This window comes from Rhinoderma darwinii, chromosome 13 (genome assembly GCF_050947455.1).
Source record: "Rhinoderma darwinii isolate aRhiDar2 chromosome 13, aRhiDar2.hap1, whole genome shotgun sequence".
Taxonomy (NCBI): Eukaryota; Metazoa; Chordata; class Amphibia; order Anura; family Rhinodermatidae; genus Rhinoderma; species Rhinoderma darwinii.
Window position 1 is genome coordinate 14527744 of NC_134699.1, and position 12172 is coordinate 14539915.

The following is a 12172-nucleotide window of genomic DNA, read 5'->3' on the forward strand; positions in this document are numbered from 1 at the left end:
TTCTATCATTCTGCATCCTTAGGCTTTATTCAGATGAGTATATCCGATTTGCATCCGCAAAAAAAGTTGCGTCAATGTGGTTTCCGTGTCACCCATATTTCTCGTCTGTGTTTTTAGGCTGCAAACACTTCCTGGTTTCACTTTTCTTTTTTCCTCTGCATTTCTTTAGCAACTGATGCGTGCAAAACAGTGCAGCACATGGATGTTGTGAAAGTGCTGTCTGTGTTGTTCGCGCACACATAGACTTCAGTGGGCAAATCTGATCCGCAAGAACGGACCAAAATAGGATAGGACATGCGGTGAGTTTGGCGTAAGGGACACACGCTCCGTGGAAAAAATATTGATGTGTGAATATCCCCGTTGAATTGCATTGGTCAGTGTGCTGTCAGTTATTTAAACAGACAGAACATGAACTAAGTTTGTGTGAATAAGGCCTTAGAGAGAGCCTTTAGTTGAGGACGGAATTTTGTTTACATCAAACGTGTTTTCCCATGACAGACATTTATGACCTATCCACCGGATAGGTTATAAATGTGAGATAGATGCAGGTCCCACCTCTGGGACCCGCACCTATCTCCAGAACGGGGCCCCCTAAACCCTGTTCAGCCGCTCAGTGTTGGTGTGATGGTTTGTATGTTCTCCATGTGTTTGCATGGGCTACCTTTGTGTACTACGTTTTCTTTCCACACTCCAAAAAACATACTTGTAGGTTGATTTGCTTCCTATGAAATTGGCCCTGGTGTGAGTCCCGTTCGGGACAAGGATTCATATGAGTGATAGATCTTTGTACAGCTCAGAGGAATCTGTTGGTACTATTTAAGCATAAGTAAATAGCATGATCTTCTCTTTTTGTAACCATGCTTTTAATAAAGGAGTATTTACAGGTCTTCATTAACCCCTACAGGACTGAGCCTGTTTTGGCTTCAGGACGAAGCAGATTTTTCAAATCTGACGTGGCACTTTATGTGGTAATAACTCCGGAATGCTTTTACCTATCTAAGCGATTCTGAGATTTGTTTTCTCGTGACATATTGTACTTTATGTTAGTGAAAAATTTGGTCAATAAATTCAATATTTATTTGTAAAAAACACCAAGATTTAGAGAAAATTTGCAAAAATGTGCATTTTTCTAAATTTAAATGTATCTACTTGTAAAACAGATAGTAATACCACACAAAATACGTACTAGTTTACATTTCCCATATGTCTACTTTATGTTTGCAACATTTTTATGAACATCCTTTTATTTTTGTAGGACGTTACAAGGCTTAGATCTTTAGCAGCAATTTCTCATATTTTCAAGAAAATTTCAAAAGGCTATTTTTTTCAAGGACCAGTTCAGTTCTGAAGTGGCTTTGAGGGCCTTATATATTAGAAAGTCCCCATAAATCACCCCATTTTGAAAACTGCACCCCTCAAAGTATTCAAAACAGCATTCAGAAAGTGTTTTAACCCTTTAGGCGTTTCAACGGAATTAAAGCAATGTAGAGGTGAAATGTACAAATGTATTTATTTTTTTTGCCAAAATTCATTTGTAATACATTTTTTTTCTGTACCACAGACGGTTTTACCCAAGAAACGCAACTCAATACATATTGCCCAGATTCTGCAGTTTTTAGAAATATCCCATATGTGGCTAGTGCGCTAATGGACTGAAACACTGGCCTCAGAAGCAAAGGAGCACCTACAGGATTTTGGGGCTTCATTTTTTTAGAATATATTTTAGGCACCATGTCAGGTTTGAATAGGTCTTGTGGTGCCAAAACAGTAAAGACCCCCCAAAAGTGACCCCATTTTGGAAACTACACCCCTCAAGGAATTTATCTAAGGGTATAGTTAGCATTTTGAACCCACAGTATTTTTGCTAAATGTATTTGAATTAGTATGTGAAGATGTAAATCTACTTTTTTTCTGAAAAAACATAGAAATGTTTAATTTTTACAAGGAATAAAGTAGAAAAAACACCCCAATATATGTAAAGCAATTTCTTCAGGTTATAGCAATACCCCATATGTGGTGATAAACTGCTGTTTGGACCCACAGCAGGGCTCAGAAGGGAAGGAGCGCAATTTGAATTTGGATTTCTGATTTTGCTGGAATAGTTTTCAGTGCCGTGTCGCGTTTACAATGCACTGGAGGAACCAAAATAGTGGAAACCCCCCAAAAGTGACCCCATTTTGTAAACTACACCCCTCAAGGAATTTTTTTTAGTGGTAAAGTTAGCATTTTGACCAAACAGTTGTTTTGCTGAATTCATTGAAATTAGTCTGTAAAGGTAAAAATCTACTTTTTAATTTTTACGAGGATTAAAGGAGAAAAAGCACCCAAACATTTGTAAAACAATTTCTCCCGATTACGTAAATACGCCATATGTGGTAATAAAGTGCTGTTTGGACCCACAGCGGGGCTTAGAAGGCAAGGAGCGCTATTTGGCTTTTGGAGCTCAAATTTAGCTGGAATAGATTTTGGGTGTCATGTCGAATTTGCAAAGCCCCCGAGGGACCAAAATAGTGGACGCCCCCCAAAAGTAACCCCATTTGGAAAACTACACCACTTAAGGAATCTATCTAGGGGTATAGTGAGCATTTAGACCCCACACGTCTTTTGCAGAATTTATTAGAATTAGGCCGTGAAAATTAATATCAACATTATTTCCACTAAAATGTAGAATTTTTTCAATTTCACGAAGGATAAAGGCGAAAAAGCCGCCCAACATTTGTAAAGCAATTTCTCCCGAGTACGGCAATACCCCATATGTGGTCATAAATGTTTTTCCATTAGAAAGTAATTAACCCTTTCCGGACTGATTCATGTTTTGCTTTTTCTTTTTAATTTTTCCCTCCCCGCTTTCCGAGCTCCATTATTTTTTTTATTTTTCAGTCAATAGAGCGGTGTGAGGGCTTATTTTTTATGGGACGAGCTGTAGTTTTTATTGGTACCATTTTTTGGTACATACAACTTTTTTAGCACTTATTACATTTTTTGTTAGGGCCAAGGTGACCAAAAAACAGCAGATTTGCCGTTTTAATTTCTTTATTTTACACGGCGTTCACCGTGCGAGTTAAATATTCGTATATTGTAATAGTTTGGACTTTTATGGATGGAGCGATACCAATTTTGTGTATTTTTTTACATTACTTTAGAGAAAAAATGTGAAAAGGTTGTTTTTTTAACTTTAAATATTTATTTAATTTTTTCCACTAATAATAACTACTTACTTTTTGTTTTTACACATTTTATTAATCCCCATAGGAGACTTGAACCAGCGATCGTTAGATCACTGGTAGAATACACTGCAATAGTAATGTATTGCAGTATATTGTCATTTTTAGGGTATGTGCACACACACTAATTACGTCCGTAATTGACGGACGTATTTCGGCCGCAAGTCCCGGACCGAACACAGTGCAGGGAGCCGGGCTCCTAGCATCATACTTATGTACGATGCTAGGAGTCCCTGCCTCGCTGCAAGACAACTGTCCTGTACTGAAAACATGATTACAGTACGGGACAGTTGTCCTGCAGCGAGGCAGGGACTCCTAGCATCGTACATAAGTATGATGCTAGGAGCCCGGCTCCCTGCACTGTGTTCGGGCCGGGACTTGCGGCCGAAATACGTCCGTCAATTACGGACGTAATTAGTGTGTGTGCACATACCCTCACATGCTCCTGTAACAGCGCGATCGCTGTTTCTTTCCGTTAGTCCCGGGTGTCAGCTGTAATACACAGCTGACACCCGCAGCGTATGGCACGGGCTCAGTGAGTGGTGAGACGCTCCATACATCACCCCCCACACCACGACATGCTATTAAGTCATGGTGCGAAAAAAGGTTTCATGCGCAGCGGATGGTGCAAAGTGAAAATTAAAATTTTCGACTGATGTTCCATTTTAGTGCACTATATGTTGTGCCCAGTTTGTGGCACAAATACCACAAATAAAATATTAACCGGGTTCTCCCGGGTATGGCGATGCCATATCGGTGGACGTAAACGGCGGTTTGGGCACGCTGTAGGGCTCAGAAGGGAGGGAGCGCCATTTAGTATTTCAGTTTATAATGTGGGGGTACATGTAGGCTGGGCAGAGTACATCAGGGGCATAATAAGAGGGTATAATAATTGGGTAAATAAACAATAATCTGCAGATATGTGGCCAGTGTCGCACTTCTAAATGGCGCCCGATCTTATCCGCTTTTGGAACACTGCACATTTTGCATCGCTATATTCTGGGAGCCAGAACTTTTTTTATTTTCTCACCACATGACTCCCCCAACTCCAACACGACCCAGATCATCAATGAGTTTCCACTCATCCTTTTTCCCCCAGCTGGTTCAAAGTTGCAACCCCCCTAACGCGCCTGCCAAGAGCTGTGTGCAGTACCACTTCGTGTACTGGAAAGGCCTAACAATTTCCGCTATTTCGGCTGCTGTACATTGCGATTCTATGAATGCTTGCCACTTATCAAATAGCTTCTTGGTTCCCGTTTCCTTCCGCCTTTCCACCTCCACCCTCTCAAGAACCAATAACTGTTTCAGCCGTGACACAATCAATTCTAACCCCGGCGTGTCTGCCTCTAACCAGTGACTCAGGAGGCATCTCAAAGCTACCAGTAAAATCGTGTGCACCAACACGGGAGGTGATCTTACTCCTCGAGCACCCTCTTCCTCCGGTGGCCGCGCCTGATGGAATAGTAACGCTTGAGGCGTCATTGGGAGATTCGTTTTCCAATGGTCCTTAATATATTTCTGTACCATCCCCCAAAATCGTTTCGTATGTAATAAAAGAACTTGTTTATAAAATAAACTATTTTTTGTGTCCCCATTTTCTGAGAGCCATAACTTTTTTATTTTTCAGTCCAAAAAGCTGTGTAAGGGCTTGTTTTTTGCGGGACGGGATGTAGTTTGTATTGGTACCATTTTGGCGTACATGCGACTTTTTGATTTTTTATTGTATATTTTGGGAGGGGTGGTGACGAAAAAATAGTGATTCTGGCACTGGTTTTCGTTTATTTTATTTGCGGTGTTCACCGTGCGGGAAAAATAATATTATAGTTTTATAGTTGGGGTTGTTACAAACGCGGTGATACCAAATATGTGTACTTTTTTTTTTATGCGTTCATTTTTTCCTATAATAAAAGACTTATTATAGGAAAAAAAGCAGTTCTTGTTTATGTCACTTATAACTTTTATTTTTACACTTTTTAAAAAAATATTTGTATTCTTTTTTTTTTTTTAACTTTCTTTACTTGTCCCACTAGGAGACACTTAGACTTGCAGCTCTGATCGCTGCTGGAATACATTACACTACACACGTAGTGTAATGCATTCCAACTGTCATTGTGACGTGGCGCTGGTCCTCATAGGCTTCTGTACATGGCAGCCCGGAAACATTGTCGGGCGTCCGGTTGCCATGGGTACCATCGCCAGCCCCCGTGATTTCACGTGGGGGCTGCCGATCTCCGCTAAACTCCTTAGATGTGGCAATCGGAAGCGATGGGCCGCTGATCGGCAACAGGGAATGCAGGGCAGACACCCTGCACAGTTAACCGCCGCTGCGTTGTAGCGCCGCGCGGCGGTTAACTGTCAAAGCACTGACGTAACTGCACGTCGAGGTGCGCAAAGTTACTGCTCAACTCGACGTGCGTTAACGGCAAGGTGCGGGAAGGGCTTAATTAAAAAGAAGCGCACACCAAAACAGTAGTGTGCTATTAAAGTTGATCTATTGTTTTATGGCCCCCTTAAAAGGTAGGCTTTTTATATTTTTGCCCATGAATGAACTGTTATAAAAAAAATACTAAATGAAATAATGTACTCGCCAATACTGGACACCGCATAAAGTACCATTCTTGAGGTATCGTACCTGGCTTAGCCCATCTGTTTATGTGCTGCGGTGTACTGCACTGAGCAAGGAACAATTTGGTCATATGATTTTATGTTGTGAACACATTGACGTAATATCACAAGGACACATCCCAGTGTTTATACCTGCAGAGCGAGGGTGACATAGCGACATATAATATTTGGCCCATACTGTGTATGTGGTTCCTTTTTGTTTTGTTCGCAGATGAATTTAATCGTATAACAGGAAGACATATGCCATATGTTTCATCTATCAGCCCACTGACTTGGCTACAATATTTAGTGCCGTTAAAAAGTAACGGTTTACATATATTATTTCTTGTCACATTGATGAACTTGTTCCCCCCAGATGGCAGCATGTTTTAGGCCTTTTGCTTTTTCAATATAGTAGCTTGTACCTTTCAGAAACATGCTTGGAAGGTGCTGTTCAAAACCTTGTGAATAGGTGCTCATCCAAAGTCTCTGTGTTTGGAACAGGACTTCATTGCTATTAGTAGAACTCGATCCTGGGCAGCTGCCTCCCTGTGAGTTTCTGCAGCGAAGCCGCTGGCTGTCTGGGAGAGAGCAGTATTCTCAGGACATATTGTTGTCTCCTCTCCTTGCTCGGTATATAGAGAAGCAAAATAGGATAGGGCACCTTCTTTCATCTTTTAAGTCTGCTTCTAGACAGGGCGTTTATCTGGCTTTTCTTTAATCTGCTATACTGCATTTAATATAACCCACCAGCTAGATGTTTCTTATGAGCGAATGGGTAGTTGATATATAAATTCCCATTCACACAGTTTGTAGTGTGTAGCTCTTGCTTTGGTTTCTTCAGATTTCTCTGGTAGTTTTCTCCTATTGAATTTAGAAGGTAAAATTGCTAAATGAAACTCACTGGCGGCTGCCATTTTGAAAGTACACGCAATTGCTCTGCGAAGTGGCAATTTGTCTTGCCCAATAAGTTGTCATAATGCATTAGCTTGGATTAGAGTGATTATATTTTGAAACATCTAGGGATGAGGCCAGACGTTGCGGATAAATTCCGCCACGGATTTTTCTGCAAATCAGTGGTGAATCCACAAAATCTTCATGTGTTATATGCGAATTTTGTTGCAATTTTGCGGCGGTTTTTGCTGCATGCTGCAGATTTTCCGTGCAAACTTTTTCTCTTTTGAAAACCCCATCCACTTGTATCGTACTGTGAATTGCTGTAGAATTTCGTTGCATAATCTGCAGCAAATTTGTAATATCTGGCCTCACCCTCAGATGTTCAATGTCTCAGAACAGCCTACATGAAATGCTGTACTATTAGCAGAAGTCATACAGTAAACCATGCTAAAAATAAAAATGTGTTTTTTTGTTTCCGGTTATGATAAACATACCACTTTTTGGTGGACAGCAGTGGGCTGGAGGTTAAAGGCTATGTACACCTTTGAAAACGGTTTAATTTTTTTTATAAAAATGTGTATCTGTTTTTGGTGCAACTTTGTAATGACATTTTATTATTTTTACTTTTTGAGATACAGCTGCTTTGTATCCTGTATACACAGAGCAGCTGTATCTAGCACTAAGACCTGAAGCGACACTGACGGGTTTAGTGTCAGCGGGTCCTGTGTCTCTCCGGACCCGCTAATACTGAACCCGTTTGTGCCGCTGACCTGACTGATAGAGGTTTCAAAGCTAGATACAGCTGCTCTGTATACAGGATACAAAGCAGCTGTATCTCGAAAAGTTTAAATTATTTTTAAGAAAATGTAATCACAAAGTTGCAACAAACACACTGATACACATTTTTATTGACGGGGAAAAAAAAGTTTTCAAAGGTCTACATAGCCTCTAAAATGAGAATTGCAGTCTGGTAAATGGGGTACTAAAAAAGAGAGTCTCTTATCACACCTGGATGTAGTCATACAGCAGGGAGTACCTCCAGTGCCACACTGATAAGACTATTTGAAAGACTAAATGTTTTTGTTATTGACATGAGTGGGAAAACAGGAATAGAGCATGCTGCAGTTAGCAGAACCGCTGTATTGTGTGATATGGATTGTATAAATGTTGGTATGTAACATCTGGCTGCTACAAAAAAAAAAAAGTGAAGGAAGCCTTAGGGGGAGTTCACACACTGTTTTTTGACGCGGAAATCACGTCGGAAAACGCACCAAAAAACGGCCGAAAATTACTCCCATTGATTTCAACGGGAGGCGGAGGCGAAACTTTGAGGGGAAAAAGAAGGGACATGCCCTATCTTTGGGCGTTTACGCCTCTGACCTCCCATTGACATCAATGGGAGGCAGAGAAAGCATATTTTGCAGCGTTTTTTTAAAATCAAAGTGCAGGCAGAAAAAAATCTGACGGAATTTTGTGGCATATTTTCTGCCTGCAAAAAACTCAGTGTGAACCTAGTCTAAGGATACCATATGTGAGTATATAGTATAAACAAAAGTTTTAATAGAATAATAATTTTAAAAAAAAATAAGCAGTATACATACGAGGAAATATAACATTTTACCATAGCTTTCCTGTTGCATTACCATTGATTTCAATGGTAATGCTTCCGTTGCAAATGGTTTCCATTTGTCTCCGCACCGTAAGGTTTCTGGTATTCTTGGTGGAATTAAAAGCGTAGTCGACGGAGCTGTTGATCCCGCAAAAAAAGAAAAACGGAAACCTTGCCGTACGGAGACAAACGGAAACCATTTGCAACGGAAGGATTACCATTGAAATCAATATTCATGCAAATGGAAAGCTATGGTTTCCATTTAGTTTCCATTCATGGGTTCCCCAAACAGAAAGCCTTATTCGTGCATTGCATCCTTTAGCATTCTGTTGTATGTGACCAATGCTTGTATAGTATGCTTGTCTTATGCAAACTAGTCTCCAAAGGGGGGAAAACATTTTTTGGCTTCTTAGGCCAATGGGATTACCCTACTGTATATCCTAAATACCAACGTCACGCTGTGAAGACTATGTGAGAAGCGGCGTTACTAAAATATATTCACTGTTTGCTCTGGGCATCCTTTGATTTCATACCGTCATATACATCTTGTTTATTCATATACAGCAGCCATATATAAAATACCCTTTGTAAGTAATTGTAGTTCTTACCTGAACTAAAAGGATCGATGGAATCCTGAACGGCAGCATCCTGTCATTAAAAGGTTAACGAGATTGCCAAAATTAGGAACTGTGATCCAACAGCCCAGTGAGGGGAGTTATTTTCTCTAGAACGCTGAAACTCTATTAACTGGTCGTTGTGCACCCATTCATTTTAGTGAGAATCATACTTATGCCATTAGAGGGGCTAAGATTAGGCAAGAGGCTGTTATATTTTACCCACAGGAACACATGATGTGAAGTAGTTCCAAGTAAAGGAGGTGCCCAAAAAGAGAAGACTGCCGAAGAGAAGGCAGTTGAGTCCAGAGCAGAGGGATTATTGTATGAAGAGAAAAGGTGGAATGGTCCACAGGTTAGAGGTAGGCGAGTTCGAGCACTTGTAAGGAGCAGTAGTTTAAAGGGACAGGTGCAGACCGGAGGTACAGCCGGGAATGGTCCTAGTGCCTCTTGTACCTTTTCCTTCCTTTCACATCGCTACATTTTCTTTGCAAATTCTCTCTTTATCTTGCTGTTTTCCCCACTTTTTATCCGCGTTTAACTACTAATCGGTGTTCCAATATCCTTCATCCCGTTCTCATTCATTTGTACTTCTGTCTCCTCCTGCGTGTCTGCTCTGCTATATTTTTCCTTCTTGTGCACTGTAGGTTCAGTACAATCGATCTCCAGCAACATCCGTTCCTCTCTCCTTTCTTTGATGCATCTCTCTCTACCTCTGCCTCTTTCTCTCTGCCTTTCTCTGCACTCCTTTCCCTCCTCCTCTCTTCCTGCTTCTCCCACCCTCCCTCGCCTTCTCTCCCAAGGTACAATCCCTCTTCCAACCGTCTTCTCATCCGTTGATCACAGCTTCAGCACGTTTCCTTGCCCCATAGAAAATTTTAAACCTACAAGAAAAAATATTTCTTTTAAACTTCTAGTAACTTTTACATTCTTTAGATGGGAAGAGATGAGTGAACTCATCATATATCATTCTACGTTATGATCGATATGCATGTGTGTTCTATTAGATACACCTTACGGATTTATTTTAGGTGCACCTATAGGTTCTCGTAAATTAATTTGCTATTTGTTACATTCTTTTGATTTTCTACTATCCTTAGTGCAGAAAAGGATGATTTTGAGAAGGGAAATTTGAATTGTACTGTAAAAGTCATCAAGACATGATGTAGAATTAGAATTTGCTGTCAATATCGTATGTGAGTGGTGTGAGTGGTATGAGTTGACGGCAGTTCTTAAGGGCTCTCTAGGCACTTGGCCATATACTAAAATTACTTAAGCCTGAACTGAATGTAGGCGCACGCTACGATCAAAGTTACTATTCTTTACACCAAACATTAACTGAATTCCCCGGTTACAACACCACATGGTAGTCTTCGGAACACCATGAAATTATTTTAAATTGTCTAAATGTGTGCGCTCTTCCTTTGTCCCGGTTATACAATACATTACACATATCTTAGACATGCATATATTCCGATAGCTCTAGTTTGTTTCTTATTTCCAGTTATCTGTTCTCCTCTTTTGCAGTTGCTAAAAAAAACTTGGTTGTATATCTTTTTTATTTTTTTTTTTAAATGTGACCCTAATGGTGCAGAAAAAAAAAAATACTTTGTGGTTTCTCCAGTTACTGTAATAGTCTTGCAAGTCATCTCAATGGAGGAGTCAGGGGAAGTTTTGGAATCAAATTCGTTAAATGCGTTGTGTCCTTGAATCCTGTCTGACCTGAGGTTACAGGGTCAGAATGTCTTGTGACAAATCCCTCAACTGGCTAATAAGACCTTTTACTTGGTTTGATTCCAGTGCTGGTCTCATTTTACTCGAACAGCTGTATGATAACTGCTTTCGATTCTGTACATTTTTTATTTTATTTTAGCCTTTTTGTAATTCTTTACTTGACCACTTAGCTCTCTACTATTACTGGTCTTAATTTGATCAGAATAACAATAAGTTTCTTTTAAGTCCACATGCCTATCTATGACTTTTGCATTGATTAGTACATGGTAGCGAAATAATACCGCCTATTAGAAACCTCCCTTCTGATCTCCAGGAAGGTATTTCCAATTAGCATTATATATTAGAACTGTTATTTGCTGCTAAGAATACTTGCTTGCTATAAGATTACATAAGTCTCTCACTGCCTGATCTTTCATATGGGTGATGCACATAATGTCTGTTTGTGTGGAAACTGCTATACCCCGAATTTTACCTCTTTTCAAATTAATTGCTTGATAGTTAAAGAGAGAACTTATCATTGATAGTGATTTTACAAGTGCAGAATAGCTTTATATACTCTTATGCAAAAATAACCTTTAATACCAGACTGTAAAGATGAATTTACCCTAACCCTAATATCACTAGCTCTATGAACAGTGAAATATTTCACTGATGCTTGCTTTGAATCCTATGTTAAGAAAGAGCAGTCTCGAGCAGTGAGAAGCTGTATTCTGGAACCCATGCTTTAGTCCCCCTTATATATCTTAAAGTCTCACCCTCTTGATGGCAGTAATGTCCTGTCTTATTCAGGCCGAGCCCCCGCCAGTTTATCCGCAGGTTGTCAACGAGACTTTCATAGCCCCTTGCGTCCCTTCCAGAGATTACACAGCCAAACGTCCCTGCACTGCAGAGGCAACGCTGTATTGTGACAGTCAGCAAAGGCAGCGACATCAGCTGTTTGCTCTTCTAACCTGGAGGGGGGGCTCCCCTCATGTGGGGGAATCCCTTCACCTCCTATAAAAGAAGCCGTGCAGCCTCCGTTTTTTTTCTTTTCTCCCACTCGCTTTGCTGCTGGATATAGTCCGAACTCTCGTCACCCCTCCCTGTAATTGTTCAGCTCTCAGTTGCAGATCTCCTTTTCTGTATCCATGCAATTATTTCCTTTTTACTTATCTCTTACCATCCTCACCTAGCTCCCTCCTTTCTGCATTCCATCTCCCTCCTCTCCCACACACGCATATTCCTCCAAGTACTTCTCTCTTCCCCCTTTTTTTCCCTCCACCTCCATGCAGATTTAAATGGTTTGTTATCCCCTTCTATCTCCAAACTTTAAACCTCGACCTTGGAGCTACGTTAAAGAATATGTCTTGAGAATTTCCCACATATGTTCCCTCTTCCTTTCCTCTCTCAGGGGTGTGCCACTAATGATGCAGTGATCCTAACAAGCATGTAAAATGTATAAATGAAATTAAATGTTTTTATCTTTTAAATGTCTATAAAGGCATCTTATC

General features: G+C 40.3%; 1 protein-coding gene across 1 annotated transcript in view; it reads right to left on the minus strand.

Moving 5' to 3' along the window:
* Positions 1–11804, minus strand: part of CRHR1 (corticotropin releasing hormone receptor 1) — a 94934-nt gene extending 83130 nt beyond the window's left edge. Inside the window, exons 1-2 of the mRNA XM_075846996.1 lie at positions 11438–11804; positions 8943–9832 (exon numbers count right to left, since the gene is read on the minus strand). Coding sequence (XP_075703111.1) covers positions 8943–8981 — 39 coding nt within the window. The 5' untranslated portion in view covers positions 8982–9832; positions 11438–11804. The remainder of the gene's footprint in view (positions 1–8942; positions 9833–11437) is intronic.
* Between the last annotated feature and the right edge of the window lie 368 nt (positions 11805–12172).